At 41.9% G+C, this 23087-nt stretch overlaps 1 protein-coding gene across 1 annotated transcript in view; it reads right to left on the bottom strand.

Moving 5' to 3' along the window:
- CPLX1 (complexin 1) overlaps nucleotides 1-22334 on the bottom strand; it is a 162702-nt gene extending 140368 nt beyond the window's left edge. Inside the window, exons 1-2 of the mRNA XM_063129107.1 lie at nucleotides 22313-22334; nucleotides 22067-22175 (exon numbers count right to left, since the gene is read on the bottom strand). Coding sequence (XP_062985177.1) covers nucleotides 22067-22097 — 31 coding nt within the window. The 5' untranslated portion in view covers nucleotides 22098-22175; nucleotides 22313-22334. The remainder of the gene's footprint in view (nucleotides 1-22066; nucleotides 22176-22312) is intronic.
- Nucleotides 22335-23087: the final 753 nt, after the last annotated feature.

Genomic DNA, 23087 nt, shown 5'->3' with positions numbered 1-23087 from the left:
AGATTCAAGGCAGCCCTGGCCAGGTATTGAGGGAGGGAGGGAGAGGGAGAGAGAGAAGAAACTAATTTAATTTATTTTAAAGTTACTTCACAGGCCTAGGACAGGCCTAGCTTGCAGGGTTGTCATGAGGGTACGAGAGGGGGGTGGAATTAATTTAATTTGTTTAGAGGTTAACTCACAGGCCCAGCACTTCCTGCTACTTTAAGATGATTACCTCACAGACATAGGGGGGGGGGGGCGAGCAATGTCAGGTAGAAACTTGAAATTTGGCATGCTCATAGGTCTGGCTGAACAATGTACCAGAAAAATCTAAAAACAATAAATTTTGGATTTAAAATACTTTTAAAGAATTTAATAATTAAAAAAACCCCAAGCCTACAACTCCCAACATGCCTTGGGTGGAAGTCCCAAGAGTCTTCTTTTGCCGCCAAACTATGACTCATGGTCATGACCACTACAAATTGCCATTATTGCTGCAGGACATTCCATAAATACAATTTCTTCAGCTGGAGATATTGAAAATTGCTTTATCGTCTATGTGGCTCCATAGCAGTGGCATAATGTCACCAGCACCATAAGTTGGTGGATCCACTTGCCTACTATATGTGATTCAGATATCTGGGCAATGCCGGGTATATTTTTAAAACATATTTTTAGGTTTGCATCTTTTTTATCTGGTAGAAAGGGTGTTGTGTGTCCTGATTGTTTTTGAAGTTCAGATGGCTGCTCCAGCCAAGGCATGATGGGAAGTGTAGGCATTTCAGGTAAACCCCCCCCCCCCAAAAAAAATGGTTTATCATGAAGCTCTAATTTAAAATACAGTTCTCACTAACACAATTTTCCATTTATTCTAAAAAACGATTTACTAACTCAACCAAACTAAAAAAAACTAACCAACCTAAAGATGAATAAGTTGCATAGAAATTTATTATGTATCAAATAAATGTTATAAACATTATTCATGGACCTGAGCCATGCCGGGCATATCAGCTTATATACAATATATTATATGGTCAAATTTTGAAATAATTATTATAAATTAAATATAAATACATCTCACCACAGTGTGGAAGACTGACCATTTGTCAGACTATTCCGCCTGCTGTGCAGGTACTAATTGTTGATGAGTTACAGTTCCTACGGTTCTTTATCTTTAAACTGGAATTGAACAGGACAGTCTTTCAAAGAGAGGACGTTCCTCTGTTTAAAAAAAAAAAGGAAAGAAAAAAAAGGGCGGAGGCACACAACCAACCCTCACAAATGGTCATCCACCCACTGTGGATGACCATTTCAAAATCAGAATCCTATGAACAGCCTCTGGGTTACTTCAAGTTATTTCATACTTCTGTATCTTTGGCAGGGAGTAAATAAATCATCACCGCCTCTATGTGCATAAATAAATGTCCTTCATGAGCACTTCTGAGGTGGCTTCCTAGCATTCTCAATTTTGCTGTTATTGTTGCTTCAAAGCCCAGGGAGGAGACCTCAAAGTGGTTGAGAACACAGCCCTAAATTTAGATCTCACTTATGGGAAGACTAGGATTTGCCTGTAAGAGCTCTGAATTGAATTAACCTTGAATCGTATGGCTTCATGGATAGCCTACGCAAATTTTATTTATTTATTTGCTTATTTATTGCAGTTCTATACCACCTGATAGCCAAAGCTCTCTTACCAATCTCACATTCATATTCAACCCCTTTTGGGGTCTTACTGGCAATGTTGCCGAAAAGGTCTTCTGTGACTAGAAAGCCAGGGTGTTTGCTGAAAAAGCCATCAGGGGAGCCTGGTACCTGTGTAGACTATGCCAGTTAACAGCTTTCCCCATTCTGGTACCCTCAAAATGTTTTGGACTACAACCTCACAATCCCTGCCAACTGGCCATGCTTCCTGGGGCTGATGGGCCTTGTGGTCTAAAACATCAGGAAGGCACCAGCCTGGGGAAAGCTGCTGTACAACATTTTTTTTAAAAAAATCAGCAGGTCTCGCTTGTGCCCTGCTGTCATGCTGGGCTCATCTAAATGATAACCCATCAAAAGTAAAACTTGACATTTGAGCGAGACAGAGAAAAGCCATCAGGCCATCCTGTATTCCATTAACGTCCTATTAAACAAATGTCAAGTTCTCTTATCTCAGAGCAGAGACACTGCCTCACTTCTCAAAATCCTTGGGCATGTCTGACTCTAGATGCCAAACATGAAGGGTGAAGTATTGATGGATTATTATTTATTTATTTATTTATTATTATATTTATTTATAAATATTTATAAATACTTATAAATATTTATTATTATTTATTTATTATTTATTTATTATTATTTATTATTATTTATTTATTATTATTCAGTTATTTATTTAGTTATTTATTTTTAAGATGAACAATGTACCTTGAATTCTCTATGTTATGCGTGGGATTCCTTTACTTAAAGCTGGCAAATACTTTCAAAAACTTAATGCTATGTTTAGTAAATTCTTCTGGGGGTTCTTCCTCACCTTGAATATCTTTGAAATGGATGCAGCTTCCAATTAAAGAAGGTGGGTTTGGTTTTCCAGACCTTGCTTTGTACCATTGGGCCTATCTATTGGCTTGTACTAAGTTTTTGGTCTTTTCCAATTTGCTTAGATTTGCCACTCTGGTCAGTTCTGGAAGTCTTATGGTTAGAACCTCTTCCCAAATGGATGGCACTCAGTTCTTGACATATTAGAATAAATAACGCCCCTCTTACAACCTTGGCTGCTAGAGAAGTGTGGTGTATAGTATCATGTTAATTACAGTTCGATCCATTCTCTCACGCAAAATTGACTTTATGGGGAAATCCAGATTTAGGAATGGGAAAGAAAGCGTTCTTGTGGATGACATGGATTATTTTTTACTTTGGATCAATTAATAGGCCCAGACAACAAGTTTTTGACATTTTCTGATTTACATGATAAATATAATTTACCTACTATGGCTCAATTGCAACACTTACTGGAATCTAGGTTTGGTCTGGCCACTTTCACAGCTTCAGAGCCTCCATTATTGTTAGAAACACTTATAGCAGCTGAACAGGCACATATATACAAGCATTTAGTAGTAGTAAATAAATATGATACTCATGGTTTAAGACAGGATGGGAATAGAGAACTGAAGTGTCCTATTTTGCCTAATCAATGAATCGTTGCCTTAGAGTCTGTCTCTGAAGCTTCTATGGATCGTAGCCTACATGTTATTCAGCAAAAAATCTTGTTTTGGGTTTATTGGACTCCACAATGCCTTTTCAATAAGGGACTGTCTAACTTACATAACTGTTGGAGATGTAATGCACTTAATGCTGCTTTAATTCATATGTTTTGGCAATGCCCAGTAATCACCCACTTTGGGGAGGAGGTTATAATAAGGATAAACTTTGTACTGAAACCATCTTTAATGTGGAATGTTGTGCATGTCCTCCTAAACTACCTATCGGCTTCTTGGAAGTTAACACAAGGTCAGCACAAATGGATTTTCAGAGCCCTTATGGTAGCTAAAGACTTATACTGTCACATTGGAAGGACAAATGCTTGAGAATTTACCAACGCTATCAACATTTGAACAGGTATTATATAGGCGCAACTTGCAAGTGGATAAATACATGGATATATGGCCCTTTTCTTGAAACCTATGCATAACTCACCCCTCTTTTTTTTAAAGGAATGGTATATACTTGACAGGAAAAAATGATGATATTCCTATATAGGTAATGTTTCTTTATTTTTATTTTATTTTTATTTTTTTGTTCTGTTTTTTTAATATTCACAATAAAAAAAAGAGAGAAAACTGATCTCAGTCATAGAGTTATGAAAAAAAGTAGAGCAACTCCCTCCTTGGGTTGAGAGCCACTATTGGCCATGGGTCACTCTTGACATGGATAGGGGCGATGCACTGTTTGATTGTCACTGACTGGTAAACTGGTGACCACATTCAGTTTAAAATGGAAGTACCAATGAGGACCTTATTGGGACTGGCACCACTTGATGTCAGCAATCCAGATAAACCATCAGCAAGTCCCTGCACCCTTCTCTTCAAAAGGAAAAAAGTTAACGATTGCATTGGGGGCAGTGTGGTGTAGTGGTTACATTGTTGAGCTGGGACTTGGGAGATCTGGATTGTAGTCCCCCATTCGGCCACAAAGCTCACTGGGTGCTTTTGGGCCAGTCAATGACTCTTAGCCTAAGCTACTTCACAGGGTTGTTGTGAGGATAAAATGGAGAACAGGAGGATCATGTAACTTGCTTTAGGTTCTTTGGAGAGAAAAACAGCGAGATATAAACGTAATAAAACACATACAGACAGACATATTACCAGGAAGTCTAGTAATTAAATTAGCTGAAGCTAATTGTAGCTGCAAAGTGTAATTTCACTCTGAGGAACTCTAATTACAGTTTCAGTCTTTTCCCAGTCTTTGTGAAGATATTTCCACCCAGAGCTTTGGTTCTAAAAGGAGGCATTCTGAGCTCAAGGCTGCCTGGAAGCTATGGATTGGAACCTTGCTTTGAATTACAGATGCATATAGGGGGCTGTTTGTGTGAGGGGAGGGAAAATGTATTCTGCCCATTCCCAGGGGCCATCTCTGTATGATGACTTTACTAGCAACATGCAAATCATTGGGGGTTTGTATATGGAAATGGTCCTGTCTATGGCAAGAAACCCTAAGCATTGCCCAGGTTTCTGTGTGCTCAGTCACAGAGAGGTGTTGGGTGAATTTAGTTAGTTGCCCCACTGCCACCAATAGAACAGTTGATGGAATGGGGAAGGGTTCTTTTCCACTGCAACCTCATTGTGCCCTCAAAATCTACTCTAGACAGTTTAGAGGCCCTCAGATCAGTTTTGGGGGGCACAAGGAGAGGAAGAAAGTCCTACATCATGAGTGGTTGTCCACTTGGGCAATGTTAGATTTCACCCATTGCACCTCACTTTAAGATCCCTATCAGTGGGGGCTGGATTAATGTGAGGGGGGAAGGGCAGTTACACACACACACACACACACACACATACACACACACACACACACACACACACCATGTGTCCTACAAGTTTAGTCCTTTATTTTCCCCCATGAGAGTGAATGGCAACCATTGCCATATATGGGAGAAAGTAAAGGGGTGCACTCAAGAACAAAATGGGGATGGAGGCTAAACCTGCCTCCTAAACCAGAATGTCTGGGGTGGTGGAGACATTTGTCCTAGGATGGCCATATGTCCTCTTTTACAAAGGACCTTTCTCTATTTCAAGGGCTGAAAGATGATCATCCTCTGTTTGAAGGGTTGTGTAGTCCATGTCTGGTTGAAAGATTAAAAAAAAACCTATTAAGGGATGGGAGAGTCCTTGAAGTTGCCCATCAACAACACCTAGACAGCAAGGCACACAGATCATTTGGGCACAGTCTTCCCCACTATGAAATTGCATTTCTATTTAATGCAAAAAATCTCTTTCTAAGTTTGCATCTATACATGTAACTTAGCATAGCCCAACATTTTCAAATGTGAGTCCTCTTTTTTGGTGATGTGTTTCCTCTTTTTTGGTGATGTGTTTCCTCTCTTTGGGCAATTCATAAATGACCACCATAGTCCTACTCCAGTGGTGTTCCCCTGTGCATCCTCCTTATTTTGCAGAACTTAATAGGAGCCATTGAGAACTAAACTCACTCCTATCTGCATAGGACTATCTGGACCATGTTTCTTGGTTATGCAAGACTGGGATGGAAACTTGTGTATATAAACCAAGAGTGCATGATTTTGATGGGTGGGAGCGGAGTGGGGGCTCTTATTTTGCAGGGAACGTTGAAGGGACAATGCTGGTTGAATGTTCCATATGCAACTTCAAGGTCTCTTCCATCCCTTCATATAGTTCTTTTTCTTTCAACTGGATGTGGACTCCATTTGCAAACTTTCTGGGGTTCCACTGAATGGATGCTGAGCCATCCAACAATCCTATGAATTGCTAACCATTGGATATAGCCCTATACATTTTTCTGCCTGAGGCAAAGGACAAGACAGCATCCCTTCTCATTCCATGTACAAAAGCTGTTGAAGTTTTGTTTGTTGTTGGTGATGGGAATGCATCCTCCACTGCACCTGAAGGCAGTAGGCTAGCTTGGGAGATGCAGGGTGGGCTGTATGGCACACACAGCTCTCTCTCCACCAACACCTTGTTGCTACCTCCCAGCATCTGCCGCCTGAAGCAACTGCCTCACTTTGCCTAATGGTAGGGCCGCCCCTACTGACCATTGACTTTGCCCCATAGAAATGCAGGCTTGGTTGGAGCATCACACTCGCCAATCACCCAGCCCTATAAGCCTGTCATGCTTTTTTGCCTTGTTTCTTTAATGACTCTGCAGATTCTACAGTCTGCAAAGTGGTTCGTAGCAACAAGATAGATAAAAATATTTCTTTTAAAAAAGAAAAAAGAATAGCAAATAGAGAAGGGGAAACGCATGAGCAAATAAAAGTAACATAAACTGCAAGTATCATGAAAACAAAACAAAAGCAGCTTTCAGAAAATAATTAAAGCGCCATTAAATAGGCATTAAAACACTGTCAAAAGCTCTGAAGAAGAAAACAGGTTTAACCTGGCATCTGTATGATGCTAATGTAGGTACTTTCCTTACTTGTCAAGAGAGAACATACTGTAAATGTGCAGCACTACGGAAAATGCTCTCTCCTCAATCTGTCAAAAGTTTCACAAGTGGAACTGTGTGCTTCTCTTCTTTAACGGCCATTATTTATTGACCTCCAAGATGATGATGATGGTGATGATGATGATGAAATGAAGCTTTCTATCCTTTTAGAAAGATGACATGGCGTCATGAGATCCCAGCCAGTCAACTGCATCTTTCAAAAAGATAGGTGCTGCTTTTTAAATAGTGAGAAACAAATGATTCACTTCCAACACAATATGCATTCAAACCACTCAGGGTGCTGAGCACTTCTTTTATCTGATGGATGCTTTTGTTGTTCTATAAATAAAGCCTCCTGTAGATACATTTGAAATTCCTGTGAAGATGGGAACTCTAGCAAAAAGAAGAAGACATTACAACCATCCAGCTTGAAAGGGTGCGCTTGATAGAAAGATAATCTTCTTTCCAAATTCATGGGATTCCAGGGCTTCATAAGGATAAACCCAAATGTGTCCAGAATTTCATTTATTTACTTACTTAGATCACATTTCTATCCCCAAATGTTGATGGCTGGGTGTTGCACTGGTGCCCCCTCACTGCCCTCTGCCAGTGTACAGGAGTGCCATTGGTGAGGGGACCTCCACCACCATGGCAGAGGCCTCCACAGCACCCAGGTGGGCAGGCAGCTGCTATTGGTGGTATGGCCCATAATGGGGCATTTCACAGGTGGGGTGGAGAGGAGATGGCTTGGGATCCTCTAGATTGGGGATGAGCAACTCGTGGTCCTCCAGATGTTTCGGTGTATAACTCCATCAACCCTTGCCAATGGCTATGCTGCCTAGTGCTGATGGGAGTTGGCCAAAAGAACCATGGGGGCACAAGTTGCCCACCCTTGCACTAGAACCAAGGTCACACCATTCCTCCAGATGAATCTGATAGGAGCTTGTCAGCTACAATAGCCCAGGACCTGGTATAGCTAATTCCCCTTCTGTTGTCATTGGCAGCAGGGGGAAATGAATTGGAAATACATGGATCTGGCTGGCTGAAAAGTCCAGTGAAATCACCACCACCACTCCATCCATGTTCTCCCCTGACTTTGCTTCTTCCCAGACCTGATTTGGATTGATCAGCTCCATACCAGCACCATTTCTATGCTGCCCCATAACCAGAATTCTCAGGGTGGTGTACATAAAAAAATGTTAAGATACAATAATGACATAATTACAGCTTAAGACACATAGCAATAATTAAGCATGAAAATTTAAATCAGGCAGGTGGAAAAATGTGGGGGGGGGGAGCTCAAACTGCAGAATCCTTTAAAAGGCCTCTAAAGGGATCCTTAAAAGCCTGAGAGAATGTATCAGATTGTGCCTTAAGAAACTCTTCGCCTGGCACCCAATCAATGCAAATTAGATGCCAGGCAAACCTGTCTAGGGAGGGCATGCAAGCCTTGAGTGTTATGACAGAGAAGGCCCTCTCTTTGGCAGCTAGGAACGTATTAGAAATGTGTTTTGGCTCACCCTGAATGTGAACACAAACTTGAGCGCTTATCCACCAAAAATGTTCACAAATTGTCAAACGCAGGTTCTTATTTGTCTCATTTCCAATTCTCAGTTCAATTTGCGCAAATTTCCTAATTTGCACAATTTCCCTCAGCAGACAGATTCAGAACTTATCAATTCCTGACTCCCCTGCTCCCCTCCCAGTTTATCCCTGAAGTACTGGAGGATGAAATTGACAAGCTCTTTGACAAGGAAGGAATACAGCTGGCTGGGCTAAATGAAGCAGTATGTGGAGAGGATGAAACTGACAAGGATATTTACAAGAGGGGATTACGCCTCTGCAGGACTACATGGTGGCTAGGTGGTCTTACAGTCATGCGCACTTGGGCAAGATTGCCATTTAAAAAGAAAATCAACAACATGTGTTCAAATTTCAAGATCCCAAACAAACAAAATGCACAAAAGAAATGTGCAAAGTATTTCTGGAACTGTGAGGGGGTAACCTGCTATAGTCTACCATTATTTACCAGAATGGAAATGGTGAGGAATCCCATTGGCTTAAATGGAACAAGATTCCCAGCATCGCACATCACTTGTCCTTAGCGGTGAATTGTTTTTGTTGGGGGCAGTGAGAAGTACTCTGTACATACTGGCCCTCTACATTCTGACCTTGAGATAAACAACGAAGAGATAAGCAGGTTTGAGTAGTAAATTGGCCCTGTGCCTGGAATGAGTAAGAACTGCAACCTCAGCATGATAGCTAAGGTTATCAGGCAATTATTTTGCAATAGTGTAAAGAGACTAGGACTAAAATTGGTTGTTGAAGAGGGCCCCTATGGAAGAACTCCCTTCAAAATGCATTGGTCAGTGGGATCTGTTATCTTACCCTATACACACAACTTCTCTAAAATTATGCTATTTCAGCTGACTCCACCATAGTGCCCTCCAGATGTGTTGGGTGGCAGCTCCCATAAGTCTCAGCCATTGGCTGGGAATTCCCATTGGCTGGGAATTCCAGGTGTTGTAGTTCAACATTTATGGAGGTCCCCAGGTTGAAGAAGGTTGCACTTACATAGGCATTGGAGGTCATGGTGGCCCACCAGGATGCCAATTTGGTGCTCCATCCCTCAACCATTGCTGGAGCAATTGGTTAAAATAAGAACTCTCTCTCTCTCTCTCTCTCTCTCTCTCTCTCTCACACACACACACACACACCAGCTCCTCCAGTGTTTCCACCTATCATCTAGTTAGCCTCATGCCAGGGCTGAATTTTTCTCCCCTGCTGCTCCCAAATTATTTTATTTTTCTCCTTGCTTTTCTCCACCCCCTCTCTCTATTTCACATATACCCACCCCAATAACAAAGTCTGTGCCAAAAATGACTTCATAAACTTCAGCTCTCCTAGTTAGTCATCTGCACTCCTGCTGGCATTTGTGAGTTAATCTCCATCATTTGCAGTTGCATTAGGATGATAAATAATAGACTAACGTCAACATACTTTACAGGTTTGCCCCCAAATGAAAGATGCAGCAGGCTGTCGCAGCATTTGCTTACCCTTGCTCTCTGTGCACTTAATGCTTGATTTTAAATCTTTTATAAATGACCACATTACATTTTTATATCTCGGCTGAAAATGCTGAAGATTGCATCACTGGTACTCTTGCATTGCCTAATATTAGCAAAGCCCAACAGGGACGAAATGGCATCTAGGAATTATTAAAGTGCATAAACTGTAGCTTAAACTCACCAATTTTTTCCCTGTTAAACAAAAAGGCAATGAAAAGAAAGGAAGGGAAATGACTCAATCAACTGAAGTCCATTACATTGAGTTCCTTCTGTTCCTGGAGCTTTCCACCTATAATTGAGTCACAGTTTAACTCAACTAAGTGGATTGTCCCTTGAGATGGTGGGTGAGGATGGGATCCAGGACACCCTTTTCTTAAGGACAGCAGGACAGAATATGATTTCATTTACAGTGTCAATGTAAGGGAATATTTAAAAAGACTTACACAATAATAATCAGAGGTGTACATCTAAAAGACAATATAATGTGTGAAATGGCCGTTTTTTCCCAGATGCCCATCATCAATGCCAGAACTCAGCCCTGATGTAATAATACAAAAGAATAGCTCTGCACATATGCAGTGAAGGAACACTTGCTACCACGTCGATCTCTCCGTATGCTGGGGTCAACTGCTGGTACCTCCCTCCAGATCCCCACCACAGGTGGCAACTAGGGAGGGGGCATTTTCAACTATGCTGCTCCATCTTTGGAACTCTCTCCCAAGGGAAATTTCACCTTGCACCCTTTCATCAATGGGTTCCATTTACCCAGAATGCTGAAATTGCTTAGGGATTAGGAATCTCTAGCCCACAGGTTGAGTATGGCCCATGGGGATTCTTCATCTAATCTAACAGCTTCTTCTCCAGGCCTTGCCCTCTTTCCCAGCAAGGAAAATGCTCTTATCTTATCAGAACTTGATTGAAGATAAGAGCTTTCCCCTCCTGCACAGGAAAAGGTAGTATTGGTCATTGTGTAGCAAGGGAAAGTTCTTCTCTCTGATCAGCTGCTATTCAGAGATAATGCCTTTCCCCTGCAGGGAAAGGGGTCATGGCCTAAGTAGGAAGCTGCTGAGTGATTCAGTCCTGCTTATTTCTGAGGCTTGTCCTGCTTACTTGTGGCTCTGCTTACTTGTGATGCAGAGGGTTAGTATTTGGATGCTATTTGAAAGTGCTGCTGAGTGATTTAGTCCTGGTTATATATAAGTACACATATGGAGGCTTATCCTGCATACTTGTGAGTAGACATGCAGAGGGTTGGTATTTCAGATGGTATAGGAATGTGCTACTTAGTGCTACAGTCTTACTTTTGAGTAGACATGCAGACACCATGCCCTGCTTACTTCTGAATAGGTTTAAGATCATAAGGAAAAGGGAGGAGCAAATTCCTTTCTCCCTCGTCTCCCAGTTTCTGCCCATAGCAAGTATTCATGTTCCTTGTTTTTTCTACTGAACAAAACCCCTCTAAGCCACTTCCACTGAAGCTGTAGCATACTACACGAGGAACAAGAAGGGTTTCTTTCTTTAGGCTCTTTGTTGAATATTCTATGAATGGGTCCTGCAACAAAATGTTGTGGTGTGTAGTTAGGGATGTATAGATTTTATAAAATCCATTCCATCTGCAATTTACAGATTGTTGGGTGCTTTGCCTTTCATCGTCTGCTCATTGACAGAATTAGATTTCTTCCCATTTCCTGATTTTTTGCAAATTATGCATTTGCACAAATTTGTGCTTGTGGAAATGCATAAATACCCACCAAAATGCATAAATCCCCCCATGTGCATTTTCATGCTTAAGCCTATGGGGAAATATGCATTTTCATCTGCTTTTTTAAAAAACTTTACATATTTTTCTAATTTTGTGTAAAATTCCAGAAAGTGAAAAAACACCCATGGAATTCATGCTACTTGGGAAAAGCTGGTCCACTGTGGTATTAATGGGTCAGATTCATAGAAATCCAAATTCATTTGATTCCATTCCTGATTTCTCTGACATCCCTATGTGGAGTTCTTCTGTTCGAGGTGCCATGCCCCTTTCAAGGAGACTCTATTCCATCCTCCCATTTTCCACCCTCCCCAATAGTCAGCTAGAATCCTGTGCCTGCATTGGGCTGTTTGGGGGTTCCCTCTTTTTCAGGGCTTTCTCTCCATGATATACCCCCCCTCTTGTGTATGGATGGTGCCATTTTGGCACTCAAAGAACTGAATTCGCCGTTAGTACATATAATGATGATTGTGGCTCCCAAAGGTTAGCACACTCCTGCTTTGTCCTCCTTGCACAACAATTCCATTATAGAACCAAGAACCTCACTTAGGGAGGCAGATGGTAAAGATGGACCAAGAGAGAATCTGGTGCAGTGACAGAAACTCCATAGAAGGGCTTACAAACTATTGTTATAATTATCTGGTATCAGTCCCATGGCAATCTTTTCACTCCTGAATTCTTCACCCAATGCACACAGCACTACATTACTTTTTCAAGAGAACACCGAAAACCTGTACTGTGCACCTTCGTTTGTTTTGCAGCAGCCTCCTGACGCCCTGCAAAGGCCTGGAACTATTTTAACAACCTGTCAATAAAGTGTCAGATACGCTTGTCTAATCTGATCATTTCTGAAATATCTCTGCCTAATTAGCATTTCCTTGGTCTCCAAACCGGCTTGGCTTTTTTAAGATGTTATATATGTATGCTTATATTTGTGTGTGTGTGTGTGTGTGTGTGTGTGTTTTGATGGGGTTGGTGGTGACAACTCACTTTATTTTGTCTTTTATAGTTGATTGAATACACTGTGTAAAGGTGCCTCATAAATCCATATAAACCTGAAAGGTTTACACCACACTGTCTTCTAGCTAGTTCACACAGTATTGCAATAATAATAATAATAATAATAATAATAATAATAATAATAATAAGAAGAAGAAGAAGAAGAAGAAGAAGAAGAAGAAGAAGAAGAAGAAGAAGAAGAAGTTCTTTGTCTGACATGGGCAAAACCAGGTGGCATTGAAGAGTAACTTCACTTCTCCCACAATACATTTTTGCTTCTCTTCTTTGGTTTGTGCAAAATCCTTTCCTTCTTCATTTGCAACTGCAACATTCCAGTCGCTCCTGTAGAATTAAATCTCAATCTCTCTCTCTCTATCTCATACATACACACACACACACACACACACACACACACACACACTTTCCCCCTTTCCTCTATGTTATTTTCTCTCCAGCACGTGACGTTTCTCTCTTCCCTGACCCTTCTGCTTTCTATGCTACTTGTATTTCTTCGATATTGTGCAAAGAATCCTAGGAATAAATAGTTTAAAAAGGGAATATTGCAAGAAGGCAGTCGCTTCAGGAGTCTGTTCCAATCACAAGGCATGCTCTGGAGTGGTTTACCATGCCACCTAGCAGGGATTTTAAGAATTGTCTTTGCTCAGGGAAAAGCTGGAGAGAATGAGTTCAAGCAATGAAACTATGTAATGTTTGCAGGGGAATCAAAAGAGATTAAGGGGGACCTTTGTCCTTTTTTAAAAAAAGAAATAAAGAAAAAGACATTTATTTAAATATCAGAACACACAAACCAATACTTTATTTAAGAATTCATATACCACCTATCACAATAACAGTTTTCTCAAGGTGGCTTACTTTGAATATTATCAAAGTCTTGCCCTCTGAGGTCCCCTCCAGATTTTGGGATTACAACTTCCAGAATTCCAAGCCATTGGGAGTTGAACAGAGTAAAAAAAAATATATCTGGAGGTCACCAGCTTGGTGAAGTTTGTCATTAACCCTTGAAAACCAATATATAACAAAACATTTCATTAAAAGCAGCAGCATTAAAAAAAATCAGTCAGACCACCAACAACAACAATCTCACCATTCACAGCAGAGAGAAATAACATTTCAAATCCTATTCATGGTTTCAATAAAAAGTGGATTGAAACAAAAAAGGGTATTTAAGGCCTGCTTAAAAGCAAACAGAGAGGGGGCCAAATGCACATCCTTTAGGAGAGAATTTCAAAGTGGGGGGCGGGTTGCTGGAAAGGTTCTGTCTCCTGTGCCTGCTAACCAGGGAAGGCTGGTGGCTCTGATTTCAGTGGGGTAGTGAATCCACTCCAGTTTTCAGCCAGAAATAGACAAAGCTCTAAGGGAGCTATCAATGGTGCCTTAATCTTCAAAGTTCTGACTGGTTCTGCCCGAAATCCAAAGCAGATTCACTGCCCCCACTGATAGTAGAGCCACCAGCCTCTACTGCTGCTAACCTGACTGGATGGTGGGCCTATCAGCAGGGGCTTTCTGGCTGATCTTAAGATCTGAGCAGGTTCATCTGGGTGAGGATGGTCTTTCGGATAACCTAATATCCCAAAATGTTCATCATAACACCATTAGCCACATTGCAATCCTACAATTAATTCACCCTCAGAGTCATTTCATAAGCTGTTACTGGGTACCTTGTTTATAAACGTATAGCATTACAAAACCCTGACTAGTAAAAAAAAAAAAGAAAAAAATTGATGCAGAGGATAATCACAGAAGGGTTGGATTAAATCCAAATTTCCCTATGCTGTATAGGGAAGATCTCTAGACAGCTTCTAATTCCTTCTGTCTTGCAAAATTCTGTTCAGGTTCCAATGCCTCTATTTATTATCTAAATAGCTACCAAAAGTAGAACAGTGCAGCAATATAATCTAATGGCATGATCGCATTTGAAGCCATTTGATCACACGAATGCAAATTTGTCTATTTGTCTGGGAGAGTGGGGATGCAGATAAAAATGGACATGTTTCATCTATCTGTCATTTTAGCCAGATTTATCCATTATGTCTTTCTGTATAGGGCTGGCTTTAGGGTGATACAATGCAGCATTGCAGTCACAGACAGCAGATTTACACTGCAATCCTAGACATGACTCAGAAATGAACCCTATTGTGTTCAGTGGAACCTACTCCCTGGCATGGCCTTAGGGCACCATTAAAGAGTGCCAGATTGTCTGTTATTTAATTTATCACTACTGTATTTTCATATGGTGAGAACTGGATCTGCCACCTCAAGCACAAAATAGTCTCTTGCATGCCCCTTATTTCCTTTCCATTTTTCCTCAATCTCTTCTCCAGATCTGTAAGAGTTTCCAAGACAACTTTATGGCCTTCCCCGCTAAAATCGCATTTTGTTGGTTTCATTTGCTTCCTTAACCTCACATCACACTACATTCCTACGCCTGCCTTGACACTGGTTGCAAGTTTGCCCTTGTTTCAAGGTCAACGTTGCTGCAAATAAGTTCCAGAATTCTCTGCGTGCTGCAAAGTCTCACTAAGTAACCCATAAGAAGAGTTGTCATTGTGTCTGGGTAATGACCGAGCCACATTCTAAAATGCACATCAAAAAGCCTCGCTAGATGTAATTTGTTTTGTTTTGTTGGTATTGATGTGTTTGTACACCGACTGAGCCCAAGTAGTTTGAAATTAGCTAATTTAAAATTGCCAAACAAATCAATCGAGACTGAACCTGTTATTATAACCTCAGTTTGCTCCAAAGTGGGAAAATACAGTTGTATTCTCAGCGCATTTCCAAACTGCCTTGTGCGCATTACCTCCGTACTTTGTATTGATTTCCTGACTCACTTCACCCTTTTCCCCAACATGTTGGCAGATGAAATTTGCACAAAGCATATGCAGAGGTGCTAATGTTGCTTTTAATACTACACGCCATCGCATGTCTAGCCTGAACGAGACCAGAGCTCACACTGAGGTCTCATTGGTGATGCAATACCCAAGTGGGTTGTGTGAGTAAGTTTATATTATAAAGCAGCAATTAAATTGCTGATTGGCCAGGCTGGTGTGTGTTGTTGTTTTTTAAAGATCCACTCTCTTTTGAGAAGAACGGAACTACAGGGCTAATTAAAAGGACATAAATAGTATCACCAAAGCCAGTGGGATTTCTTGCATCCTGCACGTTAGTCATACGCTCACTTATCTTAATGAATCACAAACTCACAGTGGGTTCTGGCCCTCCTAAGGTCCAATTCATTGGTGGAGGTGCACGGGCTGAATCCTCAACACAGGTGACCACCATGGTCTTGAGCCCTGCACATGCGCACACTAGCATGTGTACACGATGTGGCTGGGGCTGATAATACAGGTCTTTCCCACCAAATGAGTTCTTTCCCTCCCAGAAGGTGCCAATCAAGTGGAAAGACCCACCCCTTTTGGTAGGGATATCCATAAACAAACTCTCTATTGGCAGCAGGGCTGGCATTATGAGTTAGCATTGTCAGACAGCTGTCAGCGGCCCATGTCTTCAGGGGGAGGGGCATCGCCAACCTCTGACCTGTGATGTTCTGCATGTCTTGGACATGCCCAACATAGTCCCAGTGCAGGTACACAGTTTTAACGTCTGGGTGTAGGACAACCCGAGCCACACCTGTGCACTGCTGCCAAACGGAGCTACCACTGTGCAGTGCCAATGACAGTCATGACCTCTTTGCTAGCTGCGCTGGTCCGGGGCTCTTGGTGTGGTGCCTGCCACTGCTGAACTGAGCAGCCAGCCCCAGGCAGGGTGGGGAGAAGGCAGGAGGAGCAGCTCCACTGCTTATTGTTCACTAAATGGGCTGGCCCAGACAGCTGTGGAGGAGAGGGTCCTTCTCTTGGCTACTTTCTATGATGCTACCAACCACTAGCTAACCCGTCCCCCCACTCACCCACCCAAGGAATAAAAAGGAACTTTGGATCTTTATTAAACCTCTTCCCCAACTCAAACACAAATGGGTTAAAATAATAATAATAATAATAATAATAATAATAATAATAATAATAGCACAATTCTATGAGTGTTTACTCAGAGTTAAATTATTATTATTGTTATTATTATTATCATTTATATCCCACCTTTTTTCCTCGAAGGAGTTCAAGGCGGCGTACATAATCCTTCTCCTCTCCATTTTATTCTCACAACAACAACCCTGTGAGGTGGGTTGGGCTGAGTGTGACTGGCCCAAAGTCACCCATGGGTTTCCATGGCCGAGTGGGGACTAGAACCCGGATCTCCCAACTCCTAGTCCAACACCTTAGGCACTACACCGCACTGGTGCTCTCTCTCTCTCACTCATTCACTCTCTCTCTCTCTCTCTCCCATTATATGGGGTGTTTTCCTAGGTCCTTCTCTGGGTCCCCACCCCATGAGGTGAGGTGGGTGGCCACTAAGGAGAGGCCTTTTCTGTGGTGTCACCTTAGCTGTAGAATGCCCTCCCTAGAGAGGCTCACCTGGTGCCTGCATTGTAGTCCTTTCAGCACCAAGTGAAGACCTTTTCTTTTCATTTTCTCAGGCTTTTTAGTCTTTCCAAGTGAAATCAAATAATACTGTGTGAGTGTACGTTGATCCTTGCAGTGCTGCTGACTCTGACTTAGTTTCAACTCTAGTTTTATTGTGTGTTGATCTTTTTTGTGTTTTCTTGTTATGTTTTATGATGCATATATCATTTACATTTCACTTTGTGAAATGCCCAGAGAGCTTTGGCTTTTAGGCAGTGGAGAAATGTACTAAATTAATAAGGGGACACTCATTATGTGTGTTTAGATTGGGGGAGGGAAAGTCCTACAACTCCCAGCATTTCACAGCCAGCCATGCTGGAAATTGGAAGACTCTTTTTTGTTTAAACATGCATAAGTTTGTGCCTTAAACTGGTTTAACAGCCACAAAGGGGTGAGGGGCAAACAGTGGTGGAACGAAGGCTGGACTTTGAGGCCAATGTCCAGGCCCTGCAGACCATGAGGGGGAGGCAGATGACCACCCAGAGAGTGCCAGGTGTTGGGGACTGTAGGTTGATGCTTATCAATGCAGCATCCTCCTAATTTGTTAAAGCATTTGATCATCAAGGAGGCACTAACTGGGCATGCACATGATTACAGAAGATCATTTTATTATGTTACATGTAAATATATATTATCCTTTTCTAAAAAAAAAAAAAAATTAATTGCTTAGTCCCAAGTAAATGTGTTTAGAATCAGGGCCTGGGGGAAAACCTCAGTTTTATTCCTGTAGTCATGATGGGGCTATGTTTTAAGTCAATTTAAAAAAGCAAAACTGCACGTGCTCAGAGTATTTCTTTTTTTAATCAGAGTTCGCAGGCAGGGCTTTGTGGTGTTAGTTCTAACATATCAGGAATGTAGAAGATATTGTAAAGTGGGGGATGGTGGGGGAGTAGAGACATGTTAATTGTGTATTCCACACATGGGCATAGAAAGAGGGCCCGGGAAGAACATTACATCCAGGGTCTAAAATTGCTTAGTTGTACTGATGGAGTGAAAGATGGACATTGTGTGCTGAGAGGAGAGGTTAGGCCCAATGGGCAGTGCTAAACAGGGACCAGCAGTGGAGGCTGGTGACTCCAATTTCAGTGGGGTGATGAATCCATTCTGGGTTTCAGTCAGAACCAGCCAGGATTCTAAAGGAGCTATCCAAGGTGCTGACGTTGTTTGGGGGATAGGGTTCAGTGCCTTGGATAGATCTTTTGGAATTCTAGCTGGTACTCACTAAAATCCAGAATGGATTCACAGCCCCACCAAAATTGGAGCCACCAGCCTCCACTGGGGACCACTGTTGCCTAAGAGCCCCCAAAAGCCAGGATCTGCCCCCAAGTGGTAGTTTGTGTCCCAAGAAGCAGCTCTCTGCTGCTCTGTGTCTCTAAATGCAGCCACAGCTGCCAAACCTCTACGAGACTCAAGCACCCTTGGTCTTCAGAACTGGGAACACATGCATAGATGGAATAAGAAGAATGTGAGAAGAGGTGTGCTGGATCAGACTACAAGCCTATCCAGTTTCACAGTAGCCAACCAGATGCCTATGGGAAGCCCAAAAGCAGGACATAAGCACAATAACACCCTCCTGCTCATGTCACACAGCACTGTGGTTTCTGTTTCCAGTGGTTTAACAAACCACACATCTTGCAGTAGGTCCTGGACACAAGGCAGGATCTACCCTACTGCTTTAGAAAGGTATTGAAGTGCTCTGACAACTGTTGGGGCCCTGTACACATTCCATATACCATTTTCAAAACGCATTCAGAGTGTTATATTCTGCTTGGTGTACATCTGGCCCCAGCTAGGATTAGGCCACCTCCCTTCTGGTCAGTTCCATGACCAGCTATTCTACTGTGCAGTCATTTTACGGTATCTAGAAATTGTATTTCTTTGTCATTATCAGAACATTCATTTATCCAGTCTTTGTGAAGGCAATTGAAGTCACCCTTTCCCCATTGGATGGCTCCCTGATTTCATTCACTAGTAAGGTTTCTAATGCCTAATTTGCAAGTCAACTGAATGTTTCATGGATATCTGCGAAGTATCCCTAATTATACCTATATGCTCACAATAGGATATCACCTATGCATGTTCCCAGGTCTTGTTTGAGTGTTTTCATGAACAGCAGACCTTTGGTGCATACCACTGTCCTGCCTTGCATAGTGGTGGCAGTAGAGTTGATGAAGAGGTTTTGTTTGATGGGGGGGGGGGGAATTTGAAAAGATCTCCATTTTCAGTTACACAAAACATTGTACTCCCAACTCAATAGAATAAAGATGCATGAAAAATGTCTATGGGTACAATCCATTATTGTATAGCAGGGATAGGCAACCTTGTGCCCTCTACTGCAATGTACTCTACATGGGGCTTCCCTCGAAGATGACTCAGAAGTTGCAGCTAGTGCAAAATGCAGTGTCTAGGCTGCTGACCAGTACATCCCACAAAGACCATATAACATTGGTCTTAAAAGAATTGCAATGGCCACCTAAACGCTTCTGCTTGGAATTCAAGGTGTTGGTAATGACATTTAAAGACCTAAACAGCTTGGTACCTCGATACTTGAGAGAGCACCTCTCCCTGTATTTGCCTGCCTGAGACTTGAGATCTGTTGGAGGAGTCTTCCTCCGCATCCCAGCAACACAAGACATACATTCCAGTGGGACATGGGAGAGGGCTTTCTCTGTTGTGGCACCCCGACTGTGGAAAGCCCTCCCCTTGGAGGCCCGACTGGTGCCAACACGGACTTCATTCCGCCGCCAAGTAAAGACATGGCTTTTGAACAAAGCCTTTGATGGCTAAATGCACCAAGCTTGCACACTGTTTGAACTGTTTTAATTGGTTTTACTGCTTTTAAATTCTGTACTGCTTTTAGCTGGATTAATGGTTTATTTTGTTTTTGGCTGTGGTATATTGGGTGGGATACAAATGTTTTAATAAATAAATAAATAAATAAATGTTTTTTACAGCAACTTACACACTCCCTGAACTTTGGCTATGCTGGATGGGGCTTACGACATTTGTAGTGCAACAACATCTGGAGGACACTGGGTCAAGTACCACTGCTGTACAAGCTTAATGGTGCAGGAATAAGCATAAGAGGAGCCAGTGGTGTAGTGTTAAACATTGAAGTGCCAGTGCTCATCATGACACTCCCCATAACCACATCCCCCAAAGAGTGTCTACAAATGCAGGCAACTGTGTTGATTCACATCAACAAACCAGTTCTAGCAGTTCTATCTCCACGTGGAGCAGGTCTGTTGTAAAACTAATGGGGTTTAACTATCACTCAGGACCAAGTCACCTGAAAAAAAGACATTGCATTACAGTGGGGAACAATATATTGATGCTTGGAAAATACACACAAACACACACACACACACACACACACACACCAGCTACTCTGAGGATTGCACCTAAGCTCAGAGGGAGCAGGGAAGTCCCTCTTGATTTGCAGGGATGCTGATGTCATCAGGGGGTGGCAGATGACATCAGCGTCCCTGCTAATCAGAAAAGAAGTGCTGGCGTTGCACCCCTGTGAGCCCTGGCTCCACTATACCACTGAGAGGAGCCCAAAGATCAGAGCTGCTTGCTCTTCCTCCCCACTGATCCTCACAGCATAAATACCTCCCAGGCCAGGGCACCGAAGAGAAGATTGACACTGGGCATGCATGAGACTCCTAAACACTGCAGTGGCGAATATGCTGTAGCAGTGCTTGTGTGTGCCAAGGAGGAGCCGGAGAAGGCAAGAGGCTCCATTTTGTCCCTTGCCAATCCTCCCTCATGGATACAGCTACACTTACAAAGGGATGGATCATGGCTTTAAAAGCAAATGCATTCAATGAGATTCAGGAGCCTAAGCATGTTCAGAACTGTAGCCAAAGAATCCAAAAGAAATTATAATGAAAACAGCCTGAATAGAAACATTTTCATTTTCCTCCTCCTCCTCCTCCTCCTCCTCCTCCTCCTCTTTCTTTTAGGACCAAAATCTTAATTTAAATCACTTGCAAATGCAAAAAACTCAATTTCCTTCTACATAAAGAAGAATTAAATTGAATATAAATGTTTCTGATGAACTAAATAGCTTCATAATGTGTTTTTATATTGCAATTCACATCCACACCACATAATATAAACAACAATCCTCCCACTTACAGCGTAATATATATGTAGAATAAAATTGAAGCCTCGTATGATTTGCAAAATCACTGAAAGTCAAACAATGACCTTCAAATCAAGCCTGAATAGGACTTGAAAATGCTGGTCAATGGTAGAGCGTTTTGAAATGTGCACTGTAATGGTACAGGAGGAAGAGAATAAGACCGCTGTAAGGACACTTGAATAATAAAGTCATAGAACAGCCTCTTCACTTGTACATTTTCTTGTAAATTATTTGTACCATGCCCATGAATATAATACAACATCCATTAAATGATCAGATACCAGCCAATACAGACCACAAGGAGACACTGTAATGATCAACACTAGAACTCTTACTGCAGCATTCTCTATATAAGTGTGTGTATGCCAGTCGTCAAAATGCCATCTGACACATCTATACTGCAACTACAAGCCAGCCTGAAACCGGTTTGACCGATGTGGGTTTTCTCCAAGCTAGTTTCAAGCTGCATCTCTGTGTCTGGAATGGAACACTGGAAGTTCAAGAACCAGCTACAGGCTTGAGGCAACTCTCAATGCTGCCCCCTACTGGCACCATGATTCAGCAAATAAATGCAACAGTAAAACAACAGTGATCAATTGCAAGTTTCACATGTTAAGGGGATGAGGAGTCAATGTGCAAACATATGCCACCCGGCTTCAGTCGCTCAAACTGGACTTTCTTCAAACCACATTGCCTTTAGATTACCAATGTGAAATTTGCACATACACACATACACTTACGCACATACAATCACCGTGAAAATGTCACTGCAGAGAGAAAAGGTATGAAATTCTGCCATCTCCAAGATCTATCCAATGGCACCAGCCATATCAATTGTCCTTTCATTACAAAAGTCATAATGGTGGCTTCAGATTCCTTCTTCCCATTAAGCAGCTGGAAAATAGTACCATTTTCCTCTTACCTCCTAAAGCTTGTTTCATTACAAATTCCATGGTGATGGCTTTAGATTCCTTCCCACCAGATCAGTTCTCACATGCAAGTCAGAGGGAGACAAGTCCTTGAGTTGCAGCCTGCAGATGAATTCAAAAAACAAAAGATTAGTGTAAGTATTTAGTATTCCGGCTCCAGTGCTGCATTGGATCAGTTTGTCCTTTTAGAAGTCAGCTCAGCTCAACACCCCTGACCACACATACACAAAATCACACACCATTTCTCATACTGAAGCTGAAGTTACTTGCTCATGGTTGGATTGCTAGAGAACATAGTATATTCCTGAAAATACTGTAGCATGATTTTTAAGGGGAGGAGGGAGAAATCTCATGCTGATATACTGTCATGGGATAGCACTGAATTAATGGGGAACTATTCCTGGAGTTAGAAACTATTCAATCTGAATCTTTGTTAGAAGATTGAGGAGAGCAAAGCTCTGTTGCATATAGTGGGAGGGAGATGCAGCAACTGAACATCCATTTGCTGTGTAAATAGATTTGCCCACAAAGCTGTTTAATTGAATTTTCGAGGCACCTGTTTCATTTTAATATCAGGCCATTAGAAGGGTCTGTTCAGTTCAATGCAGCACTCATGGGGTTTAGTTGACATTTTGAAATTGGTAAAGAGTTAAACATTTCCAACTTTGTTGATCTTTAGTGATTTTTGAGAGAGGTTGTTTTGAAAGGTTGTGTGTGTGTGTGTGTGTGTGTGTGTGTGCAGGGTGTGGGGGAATCTAACTATTAAGAGAAGAGGCAGCGCCCGGGGGGCATTTGAAGGTTGAAGCGCTTGTGCTCCTTGAATTTGCAGCAGCAAGCTGCTCTGTCAGTATCTCCTAATGGCCAACCTCATGTCTGCATCATTGACCAGAAGTGCCACTCCAGTCAAATTGAGTTAAATATCAGACACATTATGAGGGAGGGAGGGAGGGAGAGACATTAAATGCAAATTGGCTAGTGGAATGGCGCCAATATCACATATCCTAGGAAAACCTA

Source organism: Elgaria multicarinata, chromosome 6 (genome assembly GCF_023053635.1).
Source record: "Elgaria multicarinata webbii isolate HBS135686 ecotype San Diego chromosome 6, rElgMul1.1.pri, whole genome shotgun sequence".
NCBI lineage: Eukaryota > Metazoa > Chordata > Lepidosauria > Squamata > Anguidae > Elgaria > Elgaria multicarinata.
This window is presented reverse-complemented; position numbering and strand designations above follow the sequence as displayed.